The sequence below is a fragment of the Lutjanus erythropterus genome, chromosome 15, assembly GCF_056507025.1.
Source record: "Lutjanus erythropterus isolate fLutEry1 chromosome 15, fLutEry1.hap2, whole genome shotgun sequence".
Lineage (NCBI taxonomy): Eukaryota > Metazoa > Chordata > Actinopteri > Lutjaniformes > Lutjanidae > Lutjanus > Lutjanus erythropterus.
Window position 1 is genome coordinate 20,979,507 of NC_139331.1, and position 26,699 is coordinate 21,006,205.

Below are 26,699 nucleotides of genomic sequence, written 5' to 3' on the forward strand. Positions count from 1 at the left end.
TTCAGTCTTGCATAAGGCTGCAGTAAGTAGGCTATGATAGCCACTCACACAATAAACAGATTACTGAGGGACAGAGACAATGGCATCCACATCACTGTTGAGTACAAATGGACGGCCATCCCGTTGCCCAAGGGGATCATTAAACCACAATCAACAGCATAGTCCTTGTCACCCCATAACCCACCTGTCTGCCGCATTGCCTGCCAGCCCCCTAGCTGGTCTGTGCTAAGCGTGTGGTGATAACACTGTAATCAGGCAGCCCACTGCCCCATGGGGGGTAAAATAGAGTGGCTTGCAATAAGTCTGATGAAATCTGCTCCCACTGGGCTGCATTCAGAGTAGAAACACAAACACACAGACACACTTACACAGCACAGAAACACAGCACACACACTGCATTCAGCTGTCACACGTATACTCACATATACAAGCATGTGCATGAATGTTTGTATGGACTTGTGAGGAGCCTCACAGACAAATTCCCCATCATCTATCCCTAAACATAACCACTGCAGTTTAAGCCCAATCAGCATCCTTACTTTACTTACTTACTTACTTTACTTTATCACAAACTTAATTTACCTAACATTGACCAGAGTCTTCAGAGAGACAGCAGCATTGTGTGAGAAAAGGCAGCCACCCTCATTCATTTCAGTGAATAAACATTAGGCTGCATTCAACGAATCAATCAAGGAATCAAGGTAATTTATTAACATTATACAACACAGGGATGTGCAACAAAATTAGAGTTGTAGTTCCATCATGTTACATACAAAATACAACATGTATACATGTAGTTAATTAAATTCAGATAAAAAAAAAAAAATAAGACAAGATATAAAACAAAACAAAAAAATCATTTATTTACAGTTTATTTACATAATAATTTACAAAAAGAGTAAATACAAATATACACCCAGGAAATTATTCTGTACTGCATTTTTTTTTTTTTAAATTCGTATGAGGTTAAATGTAAATAGTAACCGCAAGATGGTGACAATCATATAGTCAATGTGTAAACATTAATCAATATCTGGGAATCCTTGTCCATCAACTTTTGTGTTTGTGCCCATAGTATCATCAATTTAAGCACAGAGTCCCCGTCCCCTCGTCCTGCTGGAGTCTTCAGTGTTGAGTCCTGAATACAATTTCCCACCAAGTAAAGCTTCTTGATTCACTTTGTTATGGTGGAGCAGGTCCGTCTGTGTGAGCAGAACACTCTTTGATTTCCTGTTGCTTGGCCAGTCTGAATCCCATTTCATTTTCATTTTGTGTAGAGAGAAGGAGCGGTGGTAGTAAGAAAGCCAGGTTCCGTTGTAAAGCACAAATAAACACACCCACACCCATGCATACCACTGCACAACCTTGCACTAATTGCTGCAATGCCTGATTTAGTTTGAATAAAAGCTTGCGGTGTTGCCAATGCAGATGTTTGAGAAAAAAGATTAATCTATTTTTTGCAGGAATGCAAAGCATCATCATCCTCCAGGGTGCTGAGCATAAAAGCTTGCCCTGTTATGTGAATACTGTAGTTATACTGTTTACCCTGCTATTGTCAAGATGAAAAATACAAAGAATTCCACCATAACTTTCCAAAACAGATACATTTTGTCCTAGTACTTATTTATTCAAACTGGTCTTCCAATGCAGCCCCAGCAGCAAAAAAAAAGTCCTCTTCCAAAACTGTCCTCACTCTCAAAAACTTTTTATAACTCTTCATAATGCTCATTATCACCTGAGCTAAATAATAGTTGCAGCTTATAAGCTTCAAATGATGTGATAATGAAGGCTGTGTTTTCTTGAGAGAACAGCACATCTAAGTGTAACAAAAATTCAGTATGGTGTTGTACACTGGTTTGATTTGACCATTTTTACTGTTGAATTTTGTGTCAAAGGGACATTGTTAAGGGGAAGTAGCAATACTTACTTTTATTCAACTTCAGGTACTTCCATACTTCCCCAGTGGTCGTGTTCTGTCCCCGCTATGACTCTGTGCCGCTTCAGTTTGAGAACCACTGGTTTAGGGGCAGAGAAGCTGAGACTTGAAGAGCTGATTGTTGGTTTGATCCAGCCGCTGACAGGAGAGTGCACTTCAGTTGGGGTTTTGGCTATGTGATCTGTATATCAGAGCAAAATCTATATTTTAGTTCACAGAAGCTGCTGATATTTTCAGGCCCCTTTTGCAATTTTAATTTTATGCTTCCTAAGTTATTTTTAATTGTGTCTCAGTTCCTGCTAAGTGGTTGTTGGTGTTGTGATTTTGTAATCCACTTGTGATGCATTTGTTTTTAAGTTTTAAATGGTTCTTTTTGTTCACTGATTGCCAGTGATGCTAACTAGTATGACTACCAAGCCATCACATACTTGTATGAAGCAGTATGCTTTTATTCTCAAGACTGTGAATAATTTTTGCAATGTGACTGAATTTATCATTACAGATTGTACCATTTTGTGTCTTTTGTCGTCTGGCATACAGAAAGCAATCTTGGCTTCTTTTCCTAAAATTCTGGGTGAGACGATGGTTCTAGTCTGCAATAAACCTGTTGTGATTTGATTGTTTGATTGGTGGGGCAGGAGTAAATTGTTCATGGCAGCGGAAGCCATTAATGTCATTTGACCAGCTGTCTCCACACACCATCAAGGTCTTGTTAGAATCGTATTATTATATTGATTCTGACGTGCAGCCCAAAGCTGCCGCTGCCGTTCCTTACATGGCAGACAGCCAGGATCTGTTTCTTTCTGCAAGAGAGGGGAACGGGGTGGCAGCAGTCTGATGGCCAGGGAGGCAAAAGCAGAAGGCTTGTCAGCTTGAATCTTCAGACTCGCGGGGAACCTCTTTTCATAGGGGGTGAATGAGATGTACTTTTTGAGCTTTTCTTTAATCTTTGCAGTTATTGTGTCCCCGAGCAATGCGCCAATGCACTTAGCTGGCAAAAAGAGCATTCTGTCTAAAGTGTTTATTCTGCTACCTCCATAACCCCAGACTCCATTAAAGTTAAACATTTTGGGGACTACACTTATTCGCCTTCTTTCAAGACAGATTGATACCACTCTTATACTAGTTCCTAAGTTCCAAAGTATAATTTAGAGCTGAAAGACAATTACCTTAGTTTAGAATAAAGACTGGAAACAGGGGGATAACAATCGGCTGCATCTGTTCAGAACTGAACACAAACAGAAATGTAAAGATGACAAGTTGTGGTTTAATGAGGAGTTATGTGCTGTAATTATTTCTTTGGAGCACACATCGAGTTGTCATGGAGTCTTGTCATCAGTGCAGACCCTACAGAAAGTCACTGGCCCTGCCAAGAAATATCTGCAACCCACAATTCCCTGTAAAACCACAACTTGTTGTTTTTCTTTTGTGTATGGATTTACCAAATCATATATAAGATGATAATTAGTGAGCTTTAGAGGTGCTGGTAGAGTTTTTTAACTAGGAAAATAGACAGACTGCTTCCAGTCTTTATGCTAAGCTAAGCTAATTAACCCTTCCTCAGTTACATTTTTTCTGCTAGGCTGTTCTGCCTTAACCCGCCCTACTGTGCTGTGATTGATTATTACTACTGCAGTCTTATTGGCTAGTGTTCATTGCCTATTAACCCAGTGGTTACTTTTTTGTGCATGCCCCCCCCCCCCTTCACAAGCCAAAAAAGTTCATGCCCCTTGCCACTACTCCACAGTTAACAACCATTAACAATAACTGGTGAAGCAACTGATTAAAAAATGATTCAAGTTGATTTTTAGTGAAAAAAAGGTCACCATGATAGAGTCAGATAAATTTTTGTGTATTTCCCCTTTATGAATCAGGTTAATTTAACTCTGATATATTTAGCAAATCTAAGTAAAGGAAACAGGAAAGGAGAAAGTTGACCAAGGTTCCACTGGGTACCAAGATTGCTCAGCTGTTATCGAAGCACAGAACGAAAAGGGCTGCACTGTAGCGTCATACTGAACTGAGAGACATGAGATTGGTTTTATCTTCTCATGAAGAAGAAAGCTAATGTCTATTCCTTTAAGTGGCCAAAACTAAGTAGGTAGATTGAAGTTCATGTGGATGATATGATCACAAGATATTAATATAAAGATAGGTGATGGAAACACAACACAGCACAACCATGTAGCTTGTGTAATTTAGTGAATTTTTTTATTGATCGTCTGGTTTTATTATTTAGTTCCCCAGGGTCATTGCGTAGTCCTTAGCCTCCAATTATCAATGCCTGTGGTCTATCTTGGTAATCGTGGGTAGATTATAAAACACCAGGGACAAAAATGGAAATAGGTTCAGGACTGTATCATTCTTTTCATCTAGTATGTTGAACTGTTTTTGTGTTATCAATAAACCGAATAACTAATCCTTATATATTTTTTAAGGATACTGCTGTCGGAACTAGTGCACAGAAAAAAACAGCATATTTAGCCAGCTGAGTTATGCAAAATACACAGGCCAAAACTACTATGATGCTTTTGTTCTTTTGTCCATTTGTTTTTATGAAGCAGCTTAAAATTTCTTCTGTCTTCTTTTTACTGCCAACTCCAAACTCTCTCATCCTGCATTTCCTCCCTGAAGTTCCTCTGCTGTAAATAATCACATGTTCTTAGTCAAATTATCAAGCTTCGAAAGACAGGTAGAACAATAAACCTTTTCTAGTTTTGGACGAATCATGATACAGAAATAAACAAAAGTATGATGCATCACCTACTCATACAAGCAAACATTACATCAGCAAAGCCAAACTAACATTATATTGCATGTAAATGTCACAGTGTTTGACATTTTTAAAAGATCCTGTAAGATTTATACAATATAAAATGTATCGTATGTCCTGTCTATTTAAAGCACAGTGCATTAAGTAGAGTCTGCGAGTCTGTTGTGGAAGTAATCATGTAAGCTTTGACCCTGCGTGGGTGTCGGCAGGAATTGTACTCCACTGACAGCTAGTTTGCACATTATAAGTACACTTATGAAGCTGAGAGGGTCAGAAAATGCACGCAGCATGAGGACATAAATGTATGTCCAGTACAATCAACTGTATGTGCTAGAAGCACTAAAAGTGTTTTTCTCTGAGCCGCCGAGTCTGTGCATGTGAGTCATGTGCACATATGTCTTTTCTACTGTTGTTTTTTTTAGCTCTTCTTTAATGTTCTGTGAGTAAAAAAAAAAACATATGTAGCCACCTCTCTCTCTGTTCTCTCGCACTCTGTTCAGGATTTGATTCAGAGTTTATATATAGCTGCTGCTGAGTTGTGTGGTAGTTTTGCGTTAGCTGTCTCCAAAGCGACCAACTTCTCACTTCCCACTCTCTGACGCAAAAACAAAAAAAAAGGCAGCTGTGCAGAGAGGTGGTGTCAACATTGCAATCAAAACAACAATAAATTGTGCTCCATAATCTGATTACTACAGAGTAAAGTGTGATAATAAGGACGAAGGCATGTGCTGTCTTGCTGAACCTCATCTCCTTTTGCTGATATCAAATGATTTCATATGACTCAGGGTTTCCTCCCTCCTGTATTTTTCTTTTTAGATTAGAGACTGAGGCAGAACATTAGAGTGAGGGATCAATCTAAAGTTCAAAACTATGAGAAAACTGTGATGGATTCAAGGGGTTTGGTTTGAGAGGGAAGGCAGAAAAGCTGGACTTAAATTTCACTTACTTGGGATATTTGGTTACACCAACTGTGCTGCATGAGCCTGCCAGTGAAAATGGACTGTTTTGTGGTTGCAGTTTTGCAGAAGGTTCTGTTTTGTAAGCGAACTTTAAAAGTACTGCACTTGCATTAGCTCTGTCTAATTTCACAGGCAACCTCTCTAAGAGGGTCAATTTATGAAGGTAAAGTCTCCATAAGCTGAAGTAAAGTGAGTGAAATGTGCATCTTTTTCCTTAAAAGAGATGGTCTAAAGATGACTGATCATAGTATAATCACAATTTTCTTAGGAATTTGGAGTAATGAGGGCTACAAAGGATGCACTGGTTCAAGCAAAATGTTTGAGCTTTAAATGCGACACATGGCAAATATGAAATGCGTGAGTCTAAACTGGCAGATTGAATCTAATGTGGTGGTGAGGGTGAATATAGCACATTTAATCAGTTCTTTATGTAGGTTATGGTTTGCCTCAAAGTCTTATTCTCCTCCTTTTACCTATATGTCCTTTTTTGTTTGTCGCTGTCCTCCTCTTCTGCAGATTGAAGACATTGTCACTCACATCCAGGATGAGACCGAGGGCGTGCCCATCAGAACTGTCAAAAGTTTCATGACCAAAATCCCCAGTGTTGTTACAGGTAGGAACTACAAACTACATGTTGTTTATCATTGCATTTAAAACGACCCTTATGAGCGCTGACTGGTCTGACATCCCCATCTGCAGGATTACGTTTCCAGAATGATTTATGTGTTTTCTGATCTGCCACCTCTATGGTTAAGGTTTGGTTAGCTTACACAACTAAAGCTACTTCAATAGATCTGGTGACATGCTTAAAAATTAAATTAGAATTAAACTAGATACATTTCTTTTCACTTTAACACTTTGCTTCTAAGAGAGAGTAGTATTTTTTAGGACCACTACAGGTCTGTTTCAGCAAACATAAATATAGTTTGTTTGAATCTGCATTAGTTTAGCTGATAGCAGAGCAGAGTAAGTTGATGCAAAACAAAAAAAAAGGAGATGAAACATGCCAAAAGGGCCTATAATTATCTGTGGGTTCATCAAACATATCCACTAGAGCAGCTTGTAGTTGACCAACGCTGTTGATTTTCAGGTTAGGACAGTCTCAGTGAGTTGAATTTACGTTTGTCAAGTATCCACCTCTTGTCAACTTGTCTTATCTGTGACAGTTATCAGTAATTTTACAAGTCAAAGTTTTCCAGTTATTTTGGTTCTAAATATCAGGACACAACTAGAAACTAGGTCAGTTAACATGCAAGAAATTTGACCTATAATTAGTACCAAAGGATAAACTGCTTTCAAGGACACATTTTAAATTATGGACCTGTAAAATAAAACCTAACAGCAACATCTTTTCTATGTTTGTTCACGTTTGTTTCCCAGAGGACTGATGTCAGCTCACAAAATTCAGTTGTGTTGACTAAAGATTTTCCTAGTCGGCTATAGTTGTCAGTTCAAGCTGTTAGTTGAGTAGTTATCACAGGTTTCTGATTTTAATTTAATTATTTGAATATCATGGCATGAAGTGAGACGCTTCTTAAATGCTAATGCCAAAAGCAGTAATGATTCTGAATGTGTCGGGACAACCAGCAAGGAGACTGAACATTTTGCTAATTTATTTCAACACATATAACCTCACACAAGTCTTGTTATTCAAAACTAGACACCTCTCCTGTCCCCGCCTGAACCCGTCGTGCCTTCATTGTCTCTGGAGTCCAGAGTCCCACTCGGAGCCACTGTAAATCACTTCGGTATTATAATTATTCTCTGTTGTCAAACTGGTCTCCGTCTGTCTCTGAGGCTGTGCGCCAGTCCAGGTAGTGTCAATTTATAGGACGGCTAACTGAGGTAAGTAGCTAATAGCAGCTACAGCACAGTTAGCAGCAGTGCACTGGTGACTTCAGTGTGATGAGAGAAAAGGAAAATCAATCCCCTGATACTTTCCTATCCGGCCTAATGACAAGGCAGAGCTCTCAAATGCTTAAGTTGTTTTTGTTTTTCTGTCCTGCAACTAATGGACTAATGAAAACTTGGTTGACTAAGACTTTTTGTACCGACTAATGGTTCAGATATGTCACAGAAATTCTTCGTCTAAAATAACGATGGCTGCACAGTGTTTTGATTTCCATACAGAAACAACATTTGCTGATTCCATAACAGTGATGATTTAATCATTCCTTCTTTCAGATATTAACACTGTGTCAACACAGCAGCCTTCCTGAGTACAATGTCCTACTGATGTTTCTTTCAGCTTACTGCCATCTTCCTCACATCTTAGATACAGAGAATCCCAAATCAAAATTGTTCATCTTTCACAGTTGACTATTAAGGCTGTTAGCCCTACAGCTGTGGGTTGCCCAAAGGGCCTGATAGTAACGGCCGTCAGTGGCGATCTTTATGGCGATGGCAGTTGTTTTGGAGCAGCTGAGTCACACCCTTATACCCAGAACACAATATGTGTTGTGGCTGCACTTCATTGTGGTTCTGTTGAGGCTGCTGCTCTGTTTCTTCAGCAGCGGATCACTGGAGAATAGCTGAATAGCTGGAGGGAAAGTGGGAGGACAACATATGATTAAGTGTTTGGAAAAGAGAGTGTGGAAACGGAATGAGTAATGCTGTCCTCCTACTGTCAAGGTGCCCTTAAGCAAGGCAATCAACCTCCGACTGCTCCGGCAGAGCTGGGGCTGTAGGTGTCGACGTGTGTGTGGAAATGATGTGAATCACCAGGAAAACATACTCGGTCAACATTCGTAAATAAATACTTAAAATAGAAAAATAAAAACATTATAAGGCAGCCGTACCTGTCAGGTAGAGATTGAAGTCAGCACCTTGCCCACTGGCTGCGGTTTCCTCGATTGATAATCACTTCAACAGACTGGAGCCGCAGTGGGAGGCTCTGACACACCCCAAACAAATGATGGAAAAAAAGAAAGGCTATTAACATTCTTCTTTTTTTCCCTCAGTCTTTGCATTTATGGAAAATGCATTACCCCAATATGCCATAAGCAGAGCGTATCAATAAACACAATTACTACAGCAGCGGACGGATGTGCAGAACAGCAGCTCAAATGTTTGCAGCTGAGTGCCGAGGGCCAGGAAACTAATGAATGATGAAGGATTAAACACCGCCTCCCTGGGGGCTCAGAGAAAGCAAGAGGGAAAGCACAGATGAGATAATACTATATCACCACTGTAAAAAAAAAAAAGAAAGAAGCTTTTTAGTGTCACACGGATCATATAAAATAATGTCAGTTCTCTAAATATCGCTCTCCTGAGTGCCAGGGGTGTGAGATAATTTTACATTTTAAACTTTTTCTTGGCTGTTATTAGTTTCTTTAAGACAACAGCTTTAGATAAAGTCGTTATTTCTTCATTAGGACTCTTGTTTTGAAATTATTTCTTGAAAAAAAAATGAAATCTACTAAATAAATTAGTTTACAGCCTATAGTTTATTTGTTTAAGGTTTACATAAGTTTTACTGCAGCTTTTAAACTTATCTACCTTAATGTTATTGATTTAATTGTATTCATCTTGTGTGTGCCTTGTGTTTTGAGGGGAGAAAGTAATTAAAATGTCTTTACAGACTCAAAAAAGTAGCCTGTGGAAAAAAAAACACTTTTTTGTTCACTGCTTTTCATACATTTTGTCCCATCGTCTTCTATTTTTTCAAACCATACCCCATCTTTATGCGGCCATACAGATTAAATCAGTCATGTGTCTTTCTCTCTCTGACCTAATTCAGGTACAGATATTGTACAGTGGCTGATGAAGAACTTGTCCATCGAGGATCCAGGTAAGTTTTGAAAAATTATACCATGCTATATTATACTGAATATAATGATTTTAAAGGTAAGGGTCTCCCATAACAAGAGAAATCTTGTAGAACTTAAGAGTTTATTTACTAAAAGACAAATGCAATAACTAAATTACTGGGTGAAGCATTTAATAACAACCACAAATAAGCATTAATATTCAAGCATAAGCTGTCCTTAAAGGGATAATACCAACTACCATACTCAGTGTATTACCTACAATAGATAGTGGTCACTATGCTCCCAGTCTGAAGAAGCAGAGATGAATGCTGGTGTAGGAAGCTAAGTAATGTACTGCTGTGGACAGGGTCAGCGACAAAACATATTTCATCCACCTAAAAAAGGTCCCACCTAAATAATTCTTTATCTGGGTACACTACATGAACACGGCCTTTTCTGACAGGACACCATTGTTATATAATCCAAATATTGGTCTCTCTAAGGCCACCAGTAATTTTACCTCACTGGACGTGGGAGTTGCTGGTCTACCGCTGTCTCAATCAGTTACTTTGTCAGTGTTTTTATATGACTTTGGTATGGTAAATATGAAGTACGCTGATTAACTTCCTACACCTGTACTCCTCTTTGCTTCCCAAAATTGGCCACCATCTACTGTAGGTAATACACTGACTAAATACTGGCGGTTTCCCTTCATGAAAGGCTGTCTGACAGCAACAATAAGTGTTAAAAATATTCTAAACATAGCATACACTTATACTGAACTTGAAACAGGAGTTTCAAAGGTCATTCACAGGCTGCGGTAGGTGCACTGTGGGTCTTTTATTACAAAAAATCTTTTCAATTTTATCTTCTCAAAAGCATAAATACTGCTGTGTTTGAAATAAATAGATGGCTGCCTTGGCGTTGGTTCCCACTGTGGCTGAACAGACTGAAATATTGTTAACAGAAAATTAAGTTTTCACAAGTTAATACTGGCAAATACAGAACAAAAACAACACAGCATGAGCAGGGAAATAAGAAAACTATGTTTTCTTTTCACAAAAAATACTTGCCAGTTTTTTGCTATGGATTTGTTGTTTAGTTGACCTGACCCAAGGCATGGTGGTGGGAGAGCAGTGTTTATTGTTGGTGCAGAAGCCCACAGCCTGGACACTGAGTCAGTCACTGAGTCATGTTACATCCCCAGTGAAACTCAGCTCTGAGACCTATAGATGAAATCCACTGTGAATTCCTAAGGATTTAACACTCTGTCTAAATATATGGTGAACTGTTACGTGTGACCTTTGATGACATAAAGACGCTACGTTTGCAGCTTCACTCCAAATCTTTACCATAATCTGAAAGCTGTTCGATGTCATTGTCCTGATGCTCCTACTACTGACTTTATTCCATCCGAGTTGCATCACAAATAATATGTTAAGTTCGAGGAACCTGCTGTGATCTGTACTCCTCGTTCTGCTTCTTTCACAGCTGAGGCCATGCACATCGGGAGTCTCATCGCAGCTCAGGGGTACTTCTTCCCTATCTCAGACCACGTCCTCTCCCTCAAAGACGACGGCACTTTCTACCGCTTTCAGGTGACTTTGGTCAATACCTGCAGAATGACATTCCCATTAGACTGAGCTGTACTTTGTGTTTTGTGTCTTTTAGTTAAAATACAGCCTCATACAGCTGCTAGTGTGCAGATCCTTTGTCTAGCACTACACATAGAAGCTTTTATAAAGACTAATGCATTGCCATTCAAAATTTGTGTGTTCTGAAGGGAGGGGCATTTCAAGCAAAGATAACAAAACCCAGCTGGGACCAGGCTATTTAGCAATTTAGGACCAGGCTATTTCAGGTAATAAAATCTTCAGCTTGTCCTCATAGGAGAACCCTTTTAGGTTGTTGGTACACCTTTCATAAAGGTTTCACGTGGAATACTTTCAAAGACTCCTACATAGAACCCAGCATAAAGGGTTATACCACCTGTGAAAAGTTTCACCCAGAACTACCTATGAGAGGTTCTACAGAGAACCCTTCTATGGCGTGCTGGGCCCAACCAGATCCCTCTCCGGGGGTTCGATCCAGAGCCTTTCCACCTTCAAAGGATGCTGAAAAGAGCCCACTAAGGGTGTTATTCTGAGAACCTCTTTTTATTCCGAGGAATTTATCTAGAATGTACTCAGGGGTTCTACCAAGAATTTTTTATATTGCGATACAAAGATCTGCCAATCTGCCAGTCTTCAGAAATAAATGGTTCTGGGTAGAACCTCAGTCCTTGAAGAAGAGCCCTTGTGGAACCCTTATTTCTAAGAGTGTAGGACAGTTTAGTTAGTAAAAAGTGACTTTTGGAATTGTGTATTTTTGTACACGTGGTGTGTAAAAAAAAAAAGTCAGATTTTCTAATAATGGATTACAGTAGTTTTTTTTCTCAAATAGATGCAAATTGCCCCTTTATGATAGACCTAAGCTCAAACTAATCCCCTCTTCATCCTGCATTAGTGTGAAAGATAGTGAAAAGTCCAGCGAGGTTCATCTGATTGTGTGGGCGCTTATACTTTAATAAAGACCCCAATCAGCTGTTGAAGATTACTTGTTCTGTTATGGAATTACAACACACCACTCTTGATCTTGATGACAAAAGGTCCTGTCCGCAGTCTATAGCCTCTTCAGCACTGTGTTGGGATCCTGTGACCCTATTAAAAATGGATGGTGATCTGTTAAAATATTCATCAAGCAGGCGAGGGAAGCAGGTCTTGGTTCGGACTGAGTGGGCGGCAACCCAAAGCCTGACAGAGAGACATAGTGTAGTAGAGTAGTGCATGCACTGGAATGAGAGTCTCATCAAGGGACATAAAGGAAAGAAAAGCGTGCTGACATTTTTACTCCTCCTTCCCTGTTCACAGATAAGACAGTGGCATTAAAGTCACAGATTAATTATGCCAGACTGTTTTATCCTGAATTCCCTAATTAAAAATAGGAAATAATGTTTTCACATTCCTCAGTGGGGAACGGCGAGGCGGCACATGGCGAGATTAGAATGATCTCTGTGTACCATCTTCTTCCTTCCTATTCACTGAGTCTTGTTGGAGGGCTGAGTCTCCACCGGAGCTGGAGGAGCAGTTTAATTAAACCAGACGGCAGTGCACATTACCAGGCTTTGACCTTGGATCTTCTCCTTCAAAGTGAAGTGGAAGGGAAGACAAGAGGAGGACGAAGAGGAGGAGGAGGAGGAGCAGGGCCCATAACAAAAAAGCTTCATGAAGATAATCACCACTCATTAGCATTTCATTTTATGGGCAAATTAAGTGAAATCTCCCCTCATTGAGACAACTAAACATGGTTTTAAATCTTTGATTCAGAGCCCTGTGAGCTATGTCAAATAACAGCCCTATCAGCATCTGTTCTGTGCCTGCTGACTTTATTGCTCTGCTTTCCCATTGTTTATTTTGCAGCTTTCATCGCTTCTCGTTTTATTGTGTTGCTGCAGCACTCCCACGCCTCTGCAACACCCCAGGATGCCTCTTACTAGTGGAAAACTTTTAGGAGTCAGCTGTTCTGAATCCATTCAGTCCTGATAATAATAAAAAATATTTTGATTGCTCACATAGTGGTGCAAGGCAATCGTGCACTGCTTTGCCTCAGAGGCAATACAGCTGTTTCATAAAGGTCATCGTCGTCATTCCAGTTTTTGGCAGAGGGTTTTGAAAGTACACATTCACCTGCATGGTTTTGACTCTCCGGTTTTTATCCAGATTGCAGCCTTTGAAATATAAATCTGTTGTTGATGAACAGCTTTTAAATCTCTTCTTTTCACTGTGTTTCCCACCAGGCGCCGTATTTCTGGCCATCCAACTGTTGGGAGCCTGAGAACACAGACTATGGTAAGGGACATATTGACATTTTGACATTTCTTGTGATAAATCAGCCTGTTCTCATTCTCAGCTAGTCAAATGCAGAACTTTTTTGCCCTATGCAACTCATTCAGACATGCACAGCAGTGATGGTCTCAGGCTTTCTGAGGGGTAGGGGCTAAAAAAAAGGGCACTGGATGAATGTGATAGGGAACCAGGACTCAGAAAATCATGATGCAATTATGATGAAACACCTTCAATTCCTGGTTTGGGGTTTATTAGGGTGTGCCCCTGTGGTTCAGTTGGTAGAGTGTGTGCATCTTGTTCTGAAGCTATCAGTCCTCTGCAGCAACCGCCGGTTTGACCCCCACCTGTAGCCCTTTACTGCGTGTCATCCCCTCTCTCTCTACCCGCTTTCCTGTGTTCACTTCAGCTGTCACTGTCAAATTAAGGCCTTAAAAGCCCTAAAAAATCTTTTGAAAAAAGTTGTAAGAAGTACAACTACAACAACTGCTACTCGACAATAATAACACACGGGTAACTATTAGCTATTTAACCATTTAGCGGAACGTAGTGGCCAACTAATTTTCTCGCTTGCAGGGCAGCCAATATGGCACCACATCACATTTTGTCCACTGAAAGGATGCCCAGATGGCACTTTACCTTGTTTTCTCCACTGTAAGGCACTCTAGAGGTCACTGCATCTAATTTCCCCCCTTAGAAGGCCACCATGGAGGGCACTAATTCAGATTTTGGTCTACCAATTTCCTGTTAGGAAGTTGTTCTTCTGACTTCGGTGTGTTCATGTGTTTGAAGCTGTCCAGTTTGAGGCTTTATATTACAATATGATTTTGTCCTAGACTTGTTGTTGCAGTGTACATTCCCTAGAATATTGCTTTACCTTTATCTGTTCTCTCTGATGAATAACTTTTCTTACTAATCTAGGTAATTCTATGTGGAAAGCAAGTAATGGTTATGTTACAAATTACATGTGAGAGAAATTGATGTGTGCATGAAAAAATAAAAAGTTACTAACCAAACATTTACCTTAGCCCAACATGTTTCTGCCTATATGGTGTCAATGGGCAACAGCTCTGCAAGTTATATACCAAAATTCCAACTTGAGGGGGCACTCACTTGAATTTTCCCAGTCGGAAACTCATTTTTCTAATTATTCCCACAACATATGAATGCAGGAAAGCTATACACAACTATAAGATTTGCTCCTCTATATTTAGACCTATTCACATCCCAAAACAGCTCCCTGACTAACTCTGCTGCCACATACTTTACTGCCTATATTGTCTCGTTCTTTATTTTACATGCACAGGTTTAATAATAACTAACTGATAAATGATGACATGTGGCAAACCAATGATATATTTAAAAGCAGAGCTAGACCAAACTGTTGGTTTGTATATGACTCATACTGACCTTTAACTGTATAAACATGGATATCATCCATTTTGATAACAATAATACATTTTATTTAATGGAACCATTCATGGCACTTAAGGTCACCTTACATCAAATGAAAGCATTAACAGGCATAAAACATACAATCATCATAAAAAAACAGCGGTGACAGACAGCAGTAAAACCACATTACCATCAACAGTGCAATAAAAAACACCTGCTATGTTTTTCAAGCAAAAGCTGAATGCATATAAGTTTTTTTCATCTTGCTTTTATTTCACAAAAATGTCACTTTACCATTCTGGGTCTCAGTGAAGAGTTGTACAATCTCATCTTGATTTGAATTCTGCTCTAGAGGTTTTTATGTGTCACTGGTATTCTCTGATTTTAGTCTACCATAGAGATGGTACCAAAAACTCCTGGTCTGATAACACCACAATAAAAAGTCCATGATACAATATTTATTACAGCATTGAGAAAACAAATGACAATTGGACAATTTCACTAAATAATTACACTGATGTATACAGCATTTTAGTACATCTAAAAGTAATTTTTCCTTTAACTTAAAGTACTTCTGTTTTCCCTCTAAATAGTCAGTCATGACCTAAGCACATACAAAAATTGTCATGAACTGTCTTTGTCAGTGTTTGAATTATGTACAACTGCAGAACAAAAACAGTTCAACAGCCAAAAGTGGCCCTTTTTGAAAATAAAATAAGAAATAAGAAAATAGATCAACCATGGCAGATATTGTCACTGTCCAGTACAGTATTGGATGCTTTTTTATTGAGATATTTGATATATTCTATATATTCTTACATCCCTAGTATACAGGTATTGATATGCTGGGCTTCAAAAGTGCTAATAAATCTTGATCTGGCAGTGTGAACACAGTAGTTATCAGGTTATACTTGAATGTAAACACAAATATAACCTCCCACTGAGCTATGTGGAGCATGACTTGTACCCTCTGCCGCAGAATGGACCAGTCGACAGGATTAGTCAATCACCGTTCCACTCCCCGCCCTTTATCCTGTCACAGAGGCAGCCATGGCCACAGTTTAGGGCTCACTGCCTCTTCACACTCCACTTCATAATCCTAAAGCAACAGATAGGTGGACGAGCATCCTCTGAAACTGATTATACTCTCACACCATGGGAGGTGAGGCAGGGTACATAGGGGGGGATGAGAGATGATGCATGGATGAGCGGATGAATGGCGAGGGCAGAGTGTGTATATACTGATAAATCCTCTCTGTCTCTCTCTCAGCTATCTACCTGTGCAAGCGGACCATGCAGAATAAGACCAGGCTGGAGCTGGCAGATTATGAGGCGGTGAGTGCTGGACTCCTCCTCTAAGCTATTACTTCTTAGTATTGATCTGTGTGTCAAGCTTGGGGCAGAAAAACAACCTCTGAAAGGTCAGATTTGTGCATGTCTGTGATAATGAGATCTAAATTGCATCTCAGAACAGAGTCGAACTAATATCTAATTTTATTTAGATTTGATTTATTTTGTATCTTCTGAGATTTTTGATTGCAACGTGTTTCCATGTCTCTGTCTTCTCTCCAACAGGAGAACCTTGCCAGGCTGCAGAGAGCCTTTGCCAGGAAGTGGGAGTTTATCTACATGCAGGCTGAGGCCCAGGTCAAGTAAGTGCGCTCAGTTACCACAGCAACACATGGAACTACAATGAACGCAGTGATGCAATTCACACCTAAAGTAGAAGATAAACAATACAGCATAATGACAATGTGACCTCCCCGCATCATGTGCAGTGACTGTTTCTGACAGACTCCATTAACCTGCCTGTAATGGAATTTCTTGCAACATAACCTATCCAGTGTTATCAGAGCACCAGAGGTCTACTGCTGTATGTTTCCGAGGTATATGACATGTTGTTTTCATTTTTTTTAAACCAGTAATGATAGACTGTATTCATTTGGGACATATGAAAACTGGAAAGTAAAAAGGTAGGGAAGATTGATAGCTGCATTTATCAAAGCCCTGTTTGATTTATTTATGGATTTACTCTGAATCCGAGAGCCAAAATGTCAAAGTGAGAACACCTACAGTATTACCAACATGGTCCCAAGATCTTTAAAGACACAAAACATTAGGGTGCCTCTCTGATCTTCACACTCTTCAGTGGGCACCTGCGACCCACAATTTAGAACAGCTGGTTGTCTTACAGAGGTTTGTTGCAATTCAACACAACAGCTCAGCCGGTATTAATTCAACTATGTTTATTATTGAAGTTGTAGTTTGCAGCGGTGTTGAACTGAATGATGTGATATTGAAAATTTAAATCACTTCTTGAACCCATTTTATAGACTAGCTTTTATGGATTTCGACCTTTAATTTTATCCTTTTATATTTCAGTTTATTTATATTGACATTTCTTGTTTTTCTCCCCTTTTATTCTTCTGTCTTCTCATAATTATATTTTTGTGTCTTTTGCTTTGTGTTTAACCTTACTTTTGTTTAGCCTTACTATTATTTTGCATCCTGGGTGTCCTGTATCTTGCTTTGTCTGTCAAAACACTTTGTGGACTCAGTTTTTAAAGGTGCTACATACATTTTTCAAAGCGGGGGAAAGAGGCGTTTCTAATGTTTTTCCCACCCCATAAGAACTGAGGCGCCAAAAATATTAAGAACACATTTCAGTGCAATTCAGTTCAGTCCACTAACTATGACTGCAACAAAAACCGTCGACACAAACTAACACCTCACTGAAAGTTAGTAAAGGTAGAATATGTGGCAGAACTTTTCATATTGGATTGCATTCGACTTTACAGTTACACCTTAATAAGTGACCAGCGAGTATGGAGATATTTTTTCTATGAATAAGTAACAATAAAACACGAAAAAAAAGGCCTGTATAAGCAATTGTGTAGAAGCCCTACATTCAAAATTTAAGTAAAACTACAAAAGTATTAGTAACAGTCCAGAATCCAGTATCACTTTAATGTTGGAGCTGGTAAAGGTGGGACTATTTTAAATTACTTTATATAGTGCTCTGTAGGTTCATATATAATAATGGTATATCTTATTTGTTGATAATATTTTGTATTAAATTTAATCTGTAAAGAAACTAGTAACTAAACTCAAATAATGGAAATAATCAAGTAGAATATAAGTACTTCAAAATGTACCAAAGTGCAATACTTGAGTAAATGTACTTAGGTACTTTCTACCCTACATGTAAAAATCCTGCATTCAGATTAAATCAAAACTAATTTACAGAAGGAAATTTCATAGTTTGTGGTTCTGTACAGATATGTGGAGCCCAGATTTCCAAACCAAGACTCTGTAGAGGGCACAGGTTTGCAGAATGTGTTACACAGAGGAGATCAAGCCAAACCTTTGAGCACAAGCTTCAACATTGTTAAAAAAACTGATGGACATATAGACTTCATAATCTCCAGACTGTCTCTTTCTCCCCTCTTATCCCTCCATTCTGATTCAACCGCCGCATCTAATGCTGAAGCCAGGAAAGCTGTGTGCTGCTATTTCTCACACTGACTGATCTCATCTGCAGGATCGACAGGAAAAAGGATAAAACTGAGAGGAAGATTCTCGACAGCCAGGAGAGAGCCTTCTGGGACGTCCATAGACCTGTGGTAAGACTCTGTCTGTGTGAGATTGTAGCCGCCTACCTCATCTTCCATCCGCATGCCGTCTCTTTTCTCTTTCCACGGCTCTCTTGGGTTTGAGTATAAAATTAAGTGTAAACACCTGCAATGTAAGCCTTAAAATCACCATGTTGGCTGTAACAATATTATCTTTTTGCACATTATTTCTCCAGCCTGGATGTGTTAACACGACAGAGATGGACATCAGGAAATGTAGACGCATGAAGAACCCTCATAGAGTTAAGAAGGTACAAGAATGTGGTGCTGACCTTTTTGATCTCATTTTTTTGTGAAAATGTTGAAGACTTTCAAGGTTTGAAAATGAAAGTAGTATACATGGAAAATACTGTAAATCAAAGTCGTCTGTATTTTTAATGAACTCCATTCAGTATTTAAAGAGTAATTTAAGTGTTTTTCAACCTGAGCCCTATTTTCACGTGTTTGTCTTTAACTAAGGAAGTCAAGAATCGTTTAGATTGGTCCAATATTGAACAAGACCTCTTCAACCATCAGCTGCAAAACAGGCTGCAGTGTAATCCTCATGAGCAATTACACCCTGTCAAAGTAAGTCCACTAAAAGTGCTTTTTTTTGCCACTGACAAGCTCAGGTTGTTATTAAAAGCCTGGAAAAGATCCGTGCAGAAATAGACCATTTGTTTAAGAATGAGATCCTTTTTGTTTAACCAGAAATGGCTGTTTTATTCTCTCGTCAAAGCCACAAGACTCCAACACACACGTGACAGAACAGTAATTTTATCATCATAAAGCAATTTATGACTTCAAACTTCATTCACATTGGACATAAGCAAAATAAAACTAGCAAAAAAGAACCTGAGCCTGCTACTGGCAAAAGCAAGAACCTTAAGTGGACGTACTTTTACTGAGGATTATATCGCAGCCTGTTTCACAGCTGACTGCTGCAGTGGTCTTGCTCAATACCAGACCAATATCAAGACTTTGTTGTTCCCATTAGTGTTTTAGACAAAAAACATAAATCAAATCAACAATCTGGTTCCCCTGGTTAAAAAATATCTAAGTTACCCTTTAAGAAGTGTTTACATTTCATAATAAGTAGGTAAATAACTTAACACTGTTCCTTAATGAGATTTAGTTTCATGCAAGCAATCATTTTTGAATTACTGAAACTTTATCCTTCTAATTTTACTACATGATGCACAGTGTGGCTTTCTTGGCAGCTGTTTTCAACACTGCAGGAAAATAATTCTATCTCTCTATTACGTCTCCCACCTCTCCTCTCTCATCACGTTCAAACGGACCAGTCAGTGTATGGTTTGGCGGAGGAGGGAACACAGTCTCAGAGTCCCATACACACTCCTTCGCACCACTGCAGGAAAGGCACCAAGGAAGATGTGGAAAAAGAGGTAAAAATCTGTCTAAATTGTGTGCATCATTTAAAAATAAAACAAAAAAAAAATGTATTTATAACACTGATGGCCTCCCTGCTGCATTATACACTTTGCGCTACAAGGTCATATTTTGCAGAAACGCTGCTGTTTTACTTCCTGGAACAAAAGGGAGATTAATTTTCACCTTGAAACAACAATGTCAGTGAGAAAGCCAGACAACCAAAAACAACAGGGTGCCACTGGCTCATGGGAAAATGGGTCTTAATTATGGGAAAAATGAGTAACATTACCACCAAGGCTGCCAATCATACACTTGTAGAAAACTCAAGGCACTTACTGTCTAATTTTGTTTGCTGTCCTCTTACAAAAGCAGCATAAACAAACACTGACACCCTGTCATCTCTTCTTTCAGATCTTATTCCTGAACACCCAGCTAGATCGTCACCGTATGAAGATGTCCAAAGTTGCTGACAGGTACCGGAAACTCTCGTCTCAGCTGTGCTAAAAATACACATCCTGAAGAGTGTGTCAAATCTTTATCTTTTCAATCTACACATTATGTGAGCTGAGAAGGAGACACCAGATTTTCTCATTAAGAGGCCGCCTGCCTGCTCTCCCATCTGCTGTGCTCCCACTGACCATCTATAATCACACCAACCTTTGCTCTGCTCATTTCCTTTATACTGCATCTGCACTAGAGCAGTGGCAGACAGAGGTCACTTGGCTTTGACCCCCCATCTGAACCTGTGGTGGTCTCACTTTGGTATCTTGAAGTAGAGAGTAAGAGTGAAACAGGCTTAAATTGCACAGCATTTGTGCTGCTGTTTGCTGTGGGGATGATTTGGGATAGGTTTATAGGTGAAGAAGGTTGTAGTTTGTCCCTGGATTTTGCTGCTTCCCACCATCGATTTTGCAGTTTGGAAGAGGGGTCTAAGGGCAAGGCACAGGTCAGTGCATGTCACTCAACATGCATGTCACTGGCAACCCGTGAAAGAGGGAAAATTCAGGGCTGTCCCAAATCTAACACTTTAAAATTGGGTCTAGAAACCAGGATGAAAGATAATTAAAGTAATCCAGAAGCACTCCGTGGGCACTGCAAACATTTTATCCCATCTGATCAAATAGTTTCTGTCTACAGTACTAAAAACATTATCATATTATTACTTTCTTTAAAAATAAGTGAAAAAAATCTCCTATTGCATATAGGAATTTTCACCCTACTGAAATTAATAATTCACTTTTAAGGAAGACTCTAGGAATGAATTTGTTTGGGTCCCCATTAATTACCACAGAAGTAGCTACTACTTTTATTGGGGTCCAGACAAGTAAACATTGCATCATAATGTAAAACACTCATATGATTGAAAATCCAAGACAAAAGGGAACAAAACTAAAAGAAATGACAATAAACAACCACACTACAAAAGCCAAAAATAACAATCAGCTACTATAAAACTACAAAGGACATAAACAACAATAACAACAGGTACCCACATTATATCTAAATAGTCAATACATTTGATAGAGCCCAAAAATAAATGTGCCACTAAAACAGTGTATACAGTAACTGAGAAAAACATCAAATAAAAATGAAAAATGATCAAGAAAGTTCCTCATGAATGATCATACAGTCAGATATTATGGAGCAAACATCTGGAGAGAGCCTGGTGTTCAGCGCTCTTTTTAAAATAGTTTTACTCGTTAAATATTTAGTCCAATCACTGATGGCAAACCACATTTCCATTCCTCTGTGCAGTCTGTTGTCTTTAGCATTAGTTTTGATGCATGCCTGGCAATAAAGTTATGGTCATTGCTATCATTTGAAAACTGATGAAACATTTGAGACTTTAGACAATGAAATATTTCTTATAAAACATTCTTTATATGACGCACTTGACCACACGACTAGACAGTAATCCAAATGAGTAAAATCTAATGTTACTAGCTAATGTCACAGTGTGGGAAAGGCATTGTTGTGGTTAAAAGAAATGACTGTCTACATCTTAAAACAAAGAATACAACATGCTGCAGCGCTGGAATTGAGATGATTCCAAGTAGATTTTTGAAAGCACTTGAATCAAGTTAATTTGCTTTAGAAACTTACGGTGCTGGCTAAATCTAAAGATTGGTAACGTCAAAAGACGATGCAGGGTGGATATAGCATCGCCGTGACACATCCTCAATGCAAACAATGTAATCTTTGTCAAATTTTAGATTTGTTCTGAGCTCATTGCATTGAATTACATTAACCTGTACAGGCGTTCTTGTTAATTTGTCCACCTTCTCTCTCAACTCAACCAGTCATGGCAGGTAACCGCCCACCATAGAGCCTGATTCTGCCCGAGCTTTCTGCTTGTTATAAAGTTTCTTCTTGCTACTGTCACCTTAGTGCTAACTTCTGTTATCATTTGGCACTATAAATACATTTACTTAAATTGACTATACAGTGCAAGTGTACGCATGTACATGTGTCTCTATTCCCTATAGCTCGTCTCTCCTGAGTTTGCCGGTCCCACAGTCCCATCCTGTGCTCAGTCATTCAGGACAGATATTACTTCCCAGCAGAGCAGAAAACTGTGATTACTGCTGGCTGCTGCTTTGCTCTGCCTCCCTGACCCTTTAACCTCCCCACTCCACACACACACAGAGCTCAGTTTAATTGATGCTCCACAGAGCGGAGAGTTTGGGGCATTTATCCAAACACTACAAGAAACACCATGCCAAACATCAGTCATATTGGATGATAACACTCAGAACGACTAGTATCATAAATGTATGTAATTACTTAACATGAGGAATAATTAGTCAATTATAAACACTTTTTGGCGCAGTGAGCATGTGGCCGTTTTCTGTTACAGTTAAATTTTACTGCTGTCGAAACAAGATAAGTTCTGAGTAAAATATATGATAAATGTGTTAACATTTGGGTGAGCGGCGTTTTGTTTATGCTTGGTTTACTTTATTTAACTGATCTCTACACTCTCAACAGTGTGGAACATAAAACTCTTGATTTCTTTGAACAAAAAGAAAGAAAAAAAAATGAACTCCACGCAGAAGTACAGATTCAGAGCCCAGTCAAAAACAGCTTTTATAATGTCCTACAGCTGTTGTAGCACATCTGAGCACCTGAAAAGTCTCGTTTTAGATAGACAGGAAGAAGCCCGAAGATGTTCACTGCACAGTCGAAGGCAGGCTCTCACAGGATGCTTCCCTTCCAGTTAGATCGATTTTAACGTTCTTTGGGTTCGAGGTTTCATGCTAGGGATGCAAACTACCAAAGCGCGACGCTTCGAGGATAATGAGCAAAGGTAATGATTCCCTCCCGTGGGTTCAAAACATTTATTTTTCTCATAACTCTGTCCTCGTTTGTGCTTGTTTGGACATATTCATTTGTTTCCAGATGCTCTTAAATCTTGCCAGGCAGAGCGATAAAAGCTTCATTTTATTTTGTATTCTAAAAATGATTTTCTTACAGCTGAACTTGTGAGCGCAGGTTGTGATAGAGTCTGTTCATGTTGCCGCTGTCCAGGGTCCTGATTCTCTTCTTGCCTTGTGCAGGGTTGTTACCAGCTGTACTCTGCATACATTGAGAAGACTTCTCTTTGATCTAACCCTTACATGTCTTTGACATCCTCTGTTCAATTAAGTATTGGTTCAAGGTCAGTGTCTGGGTTAATTTTCTATTGCTGATAGTGTAGGATATAATTGAGTGGTGTTTGTTTACAACCCCTACATGCCTGATTCAAGGCATTTGAGTGTTTTTTTAAGGAATATATTAGGGGGGGGTTTAAGTGGGGATGTATGCGGTTCTTATTGACAATCAGTGCATTACCTACAGTAGATGGCAGCCTCAAAGCAGCAGAGAGAAGCAGCATGCTCCCAAGAAACAGAGAAGCGTACCAGCATGGAAGCTAAGCAATGAACTGGGTTAAGCAGCAAAATGTATTTCATCCACTTAAAAAGAGGATAAAAAAATAGGTTTACTTTGCAGAAGGTGTGAGTTGCTGGTTTACTGCTGCCTTGATCTGTTAGTTTGTTTGCATTATTGTGTGACTTTGGTGAATCCAAACTTTTTTAAAACACAGCAGTGCATTGCTAACCTTCCTACACCAATACTCCTGCTGCTTCTCCAAAGTCGGACCACCATCTACTGTAGGTAATACACTGACTATGGATAAGTACTTCATATAACCACACTTCAAAAAATCTGAACTATCCCTAAAAACTTGGAAAGGACCCCTAAACTCACACAAGTCAGACCAAGGACCAAGATTTAATCCAAGAGGTTTTTTTTTGCTTTTAGGTTTTATATTGCAGAAAGTGTATGAAACATATGACCCAAACGACTGCACAATTAATAGTTGCATCACATAGGGATGGATTGCAGACAAAATATGATCCCCCTTTTTGCTATGGACCCCCTTGAACTTCCTTAAGGACCCCTGGAGGTCCCAGAACCCCGCTTTGAGAACCGCTTCTCTAGTGTGAATCCATGTGGCATCATAATTAGAAGGTACAATCTATATAAAAACTGTGCTGTATTCCTCCCACCTGGAAGATTTTATTTCCCCCATCTCAGAGGAAGCATAGAGCCGACTTACATTTTTGTTCCCTTTTAAATAACTTGGAAGATTTGGCCATAAACTCAGTTGACTTATAATACACATTTTTGTTAGTCTAAAAGGTGTTTTTAACACAGTTTATTCAGAAGTGCTATGGTGGGATTCTACAGCGGCTTACATGGTGTAGGAAGGAAATTACATTCTGTTTTTAAACTGTGAGCTTTAGTAGTGAGCAGCTGTTGTTGATGCACTCTCTGCTTCACTGTGCCTCTCAGCTCTTATTTATCTCAGACTATCAAAGACAAGTAGGTGGTTCACATCTGAGCTGTGGTAAATTAGATCAGATGTTCCCGCTTAACAATTTTTCTATTTCTAGTCACAGTCATCAGAGGAAATAGAGGAAATATTGATCTTATCAAGCCAAATGGTCAGAATGTCACTGTAATACTTTGTTTGTAAACTTTTGATCAGCTATGCCCTCATCCTCTTCCGTCCTCTGTCCCCTGTCTTTGTTTGTGTGTCAGTCTGATAAGCTACACCGAGCAGTACATGGAGTACGACCCGTTTGTGACGGCGCCGGAACCGTCCAACCCATGGACCAGCGATGATCCGTCCCTGTGGGATCTGGAGGCCAGGTACAAAAGCAAAGAACAGGTTCACAGCAGGTTCACTGTCACAGCCAGTAAACGTTCCTCTTCTTTTTATAGTTTAACTGCAGATATAAACTGTGAAACTATTCAGAGTATGAAGGGATTGTGATAATCATTGTTTTTTAATTGTTGTGTGTACAAAACAAAATCAGTGTTGTGATAGGTTGCATTGTTTTTCTATTGTGTTGTTTCGGTTGGAAGTAATTGCACTCCTTTGCTGTCTTTCTTCCTTAACTGTTTGTGTAATTACTTACAGACCAAAATAAAATTTCATATAAAACCCACTGTAATTACACTGACAGAAAATAAGGTGCTGCTGCACCTCCTGATCAATCATAACATAACAACAGTGATTAGGTGCTTAGGCATTTTGCTTGTAGTGAAAGGGCTGTTTGTGTAAACTGAACTTCCGTTGTGACTGTGATAACTGGTGTGTTAAAAACATTTCTTATCATGTAAATGTCACTTCTGGACTGTTTGTGTCACTTCACTTCAATTTCTGTCTGAAGATATTCTCAGCTGTTCAAACATTTAGAGGGGATCTTCACTGGAGAAAGTTTCCAGGCCTCGGGGAGAGTTACTTTAATTGTGAAAAAGTTTTACAAAAGCATTTCTTTCATTTTCTCCACCATTAATAGTATATTAGTGTGCAGGGGTAGAAGTAACTAATTACAAAAACTCAAAATACTGTAATTAAGTATTTTTGGGGGGCACTTGTACTTTTATGAGTAGATTTTCATGTCTGTACTTTTACTTCTACTTAAGTATTCATTTCACTATGTAATCTACTTAGTTACTTTCAAAGTCATAGTTGAGTACTGAGTCGATTTGAATTAATGTCCAAACCTTTCATCTGCATTTTTGTAACCAATCAGGTGATCTGATCACAAACGAGCCAATGAAAACAAAGACATACAACTGAAAAACAAAACAAAATGTTACGGCAGCAAACATTTAGAGTAAGAATGTTAATGATTCATTTCCATTAAGAATTTAACCAATTAGAAATGTATTCATTGATATTTAATCAATAGTCATGGCAGTAATCGCACCTCGTTTGATATGGCGGAGCCATTTGTTGAATAAGTAAACTTAAACTTTGTCAGTTTTCTAAGATTATTTATATTTGAGAAATAAACGAGATCACCACTCCCCTATATCTGCTGATTTTAGATTATAGATTTGTGATATGAGATATTAGATTTTAACTTAGATAATTGTAAATGATAAATTAATATTAATATAATATTAAACTTTTAGTCTATTTTTAATATTAGTTGTATTTAGTATTGATGTTTCATTGTAAGTGTTTTAATGACAATTGTCTTAATGAACCTGAGGCAATGCTGAAACTAATTAAACTAATAAAAACTATTTTAAAAAATCATACACAAACTCTTAGAATAGTATTGAATCCAGACACAATAAAACGCATATCTGCTATAGAAACAGTGATTTTTACAGCATCAATGCACCAGTCCAGTCCAGTCCAGCACTGGGTATTTATGGGTAATTACTTTGAGTGATTGGCCATTTTCTGAAGTAGTGAAGGAAATTCAGAGGTCATTCAGCCAACTAAATCAATCCAAATCAAATAATCCACCTCAGTTCGTGTGCTACAGAGAAAATTAGACAATGTCAGATTTTTGATTATCCATTGAATGTTATCTTGAGATACGGAGGTAATGAACTGAAGCATCACCTCTTGGAGAAAGCGGTCACAGCTCTCAACAAGTTGCACTGTGCTCTGCATCTCTGAATTATGCAGGAATTAATTAGAGCAGACGTATAA

At 38.8% G+C, this 26,699-nt stretch overlaps 1 protein-coding gene across 1 annotated transcript in view; it reads left to right on the forward strand.

Annotated features, from left to right (window-relative positions):
* LOC146314370 (regulator of G-protein signaling 6-like) overlaps positions 1 to 26,699 on the forward strand; it is a 130,465-nt gene that overhangs the window by 91,280 nt on the left and 12,486 nt on the right. Inside the window, exons 3-13 of the mRNA XM_084737267.1 lie at positions 6,185 to 6,281; positions 9,408 to 9,458; positions 10,909 to 11,015; positions 13,253 to 13,304; positions 15,964 to 16,028; positions 16,269 to 16,345; positions 18,235 to 18,316; positions 18,502 to 18,576; positions 19,609 to 19,710; positions 20,108 to 20,169; positions 24,782 to 24,892. Coding sequence (XP_084593393.1) covers positions 6,185 to 6,281; positions 9,408 to 9,458; positions 10,909 to 11,015; positions 13,253 to 13,304; positions 15,964 to 16,028; positions 16,269 to 16,345; positions 18,235 to 18,316; positions 18,502 to 18,576; positions 19,609 to 19,710; positions 20,108 to 20,169; positions 24,782 to 24,892 — 881 coding nt within the window. The remainder of the gene's footprint in view (positions 1 to 6,184; positions 6,282 to 9,407; positions 9,459 to 10,908; positions 11,016 to 13,252; positions 13,305 to 15,963; positions 16,029 to 16,268; positions 16,346 to 18,234; positions 18,317 to 18,501; positions 18,577 to 19,608; positions 19,711 to 20,107; positions 20,170 to 24,781; positions 24,893 to 26,699) is intronic.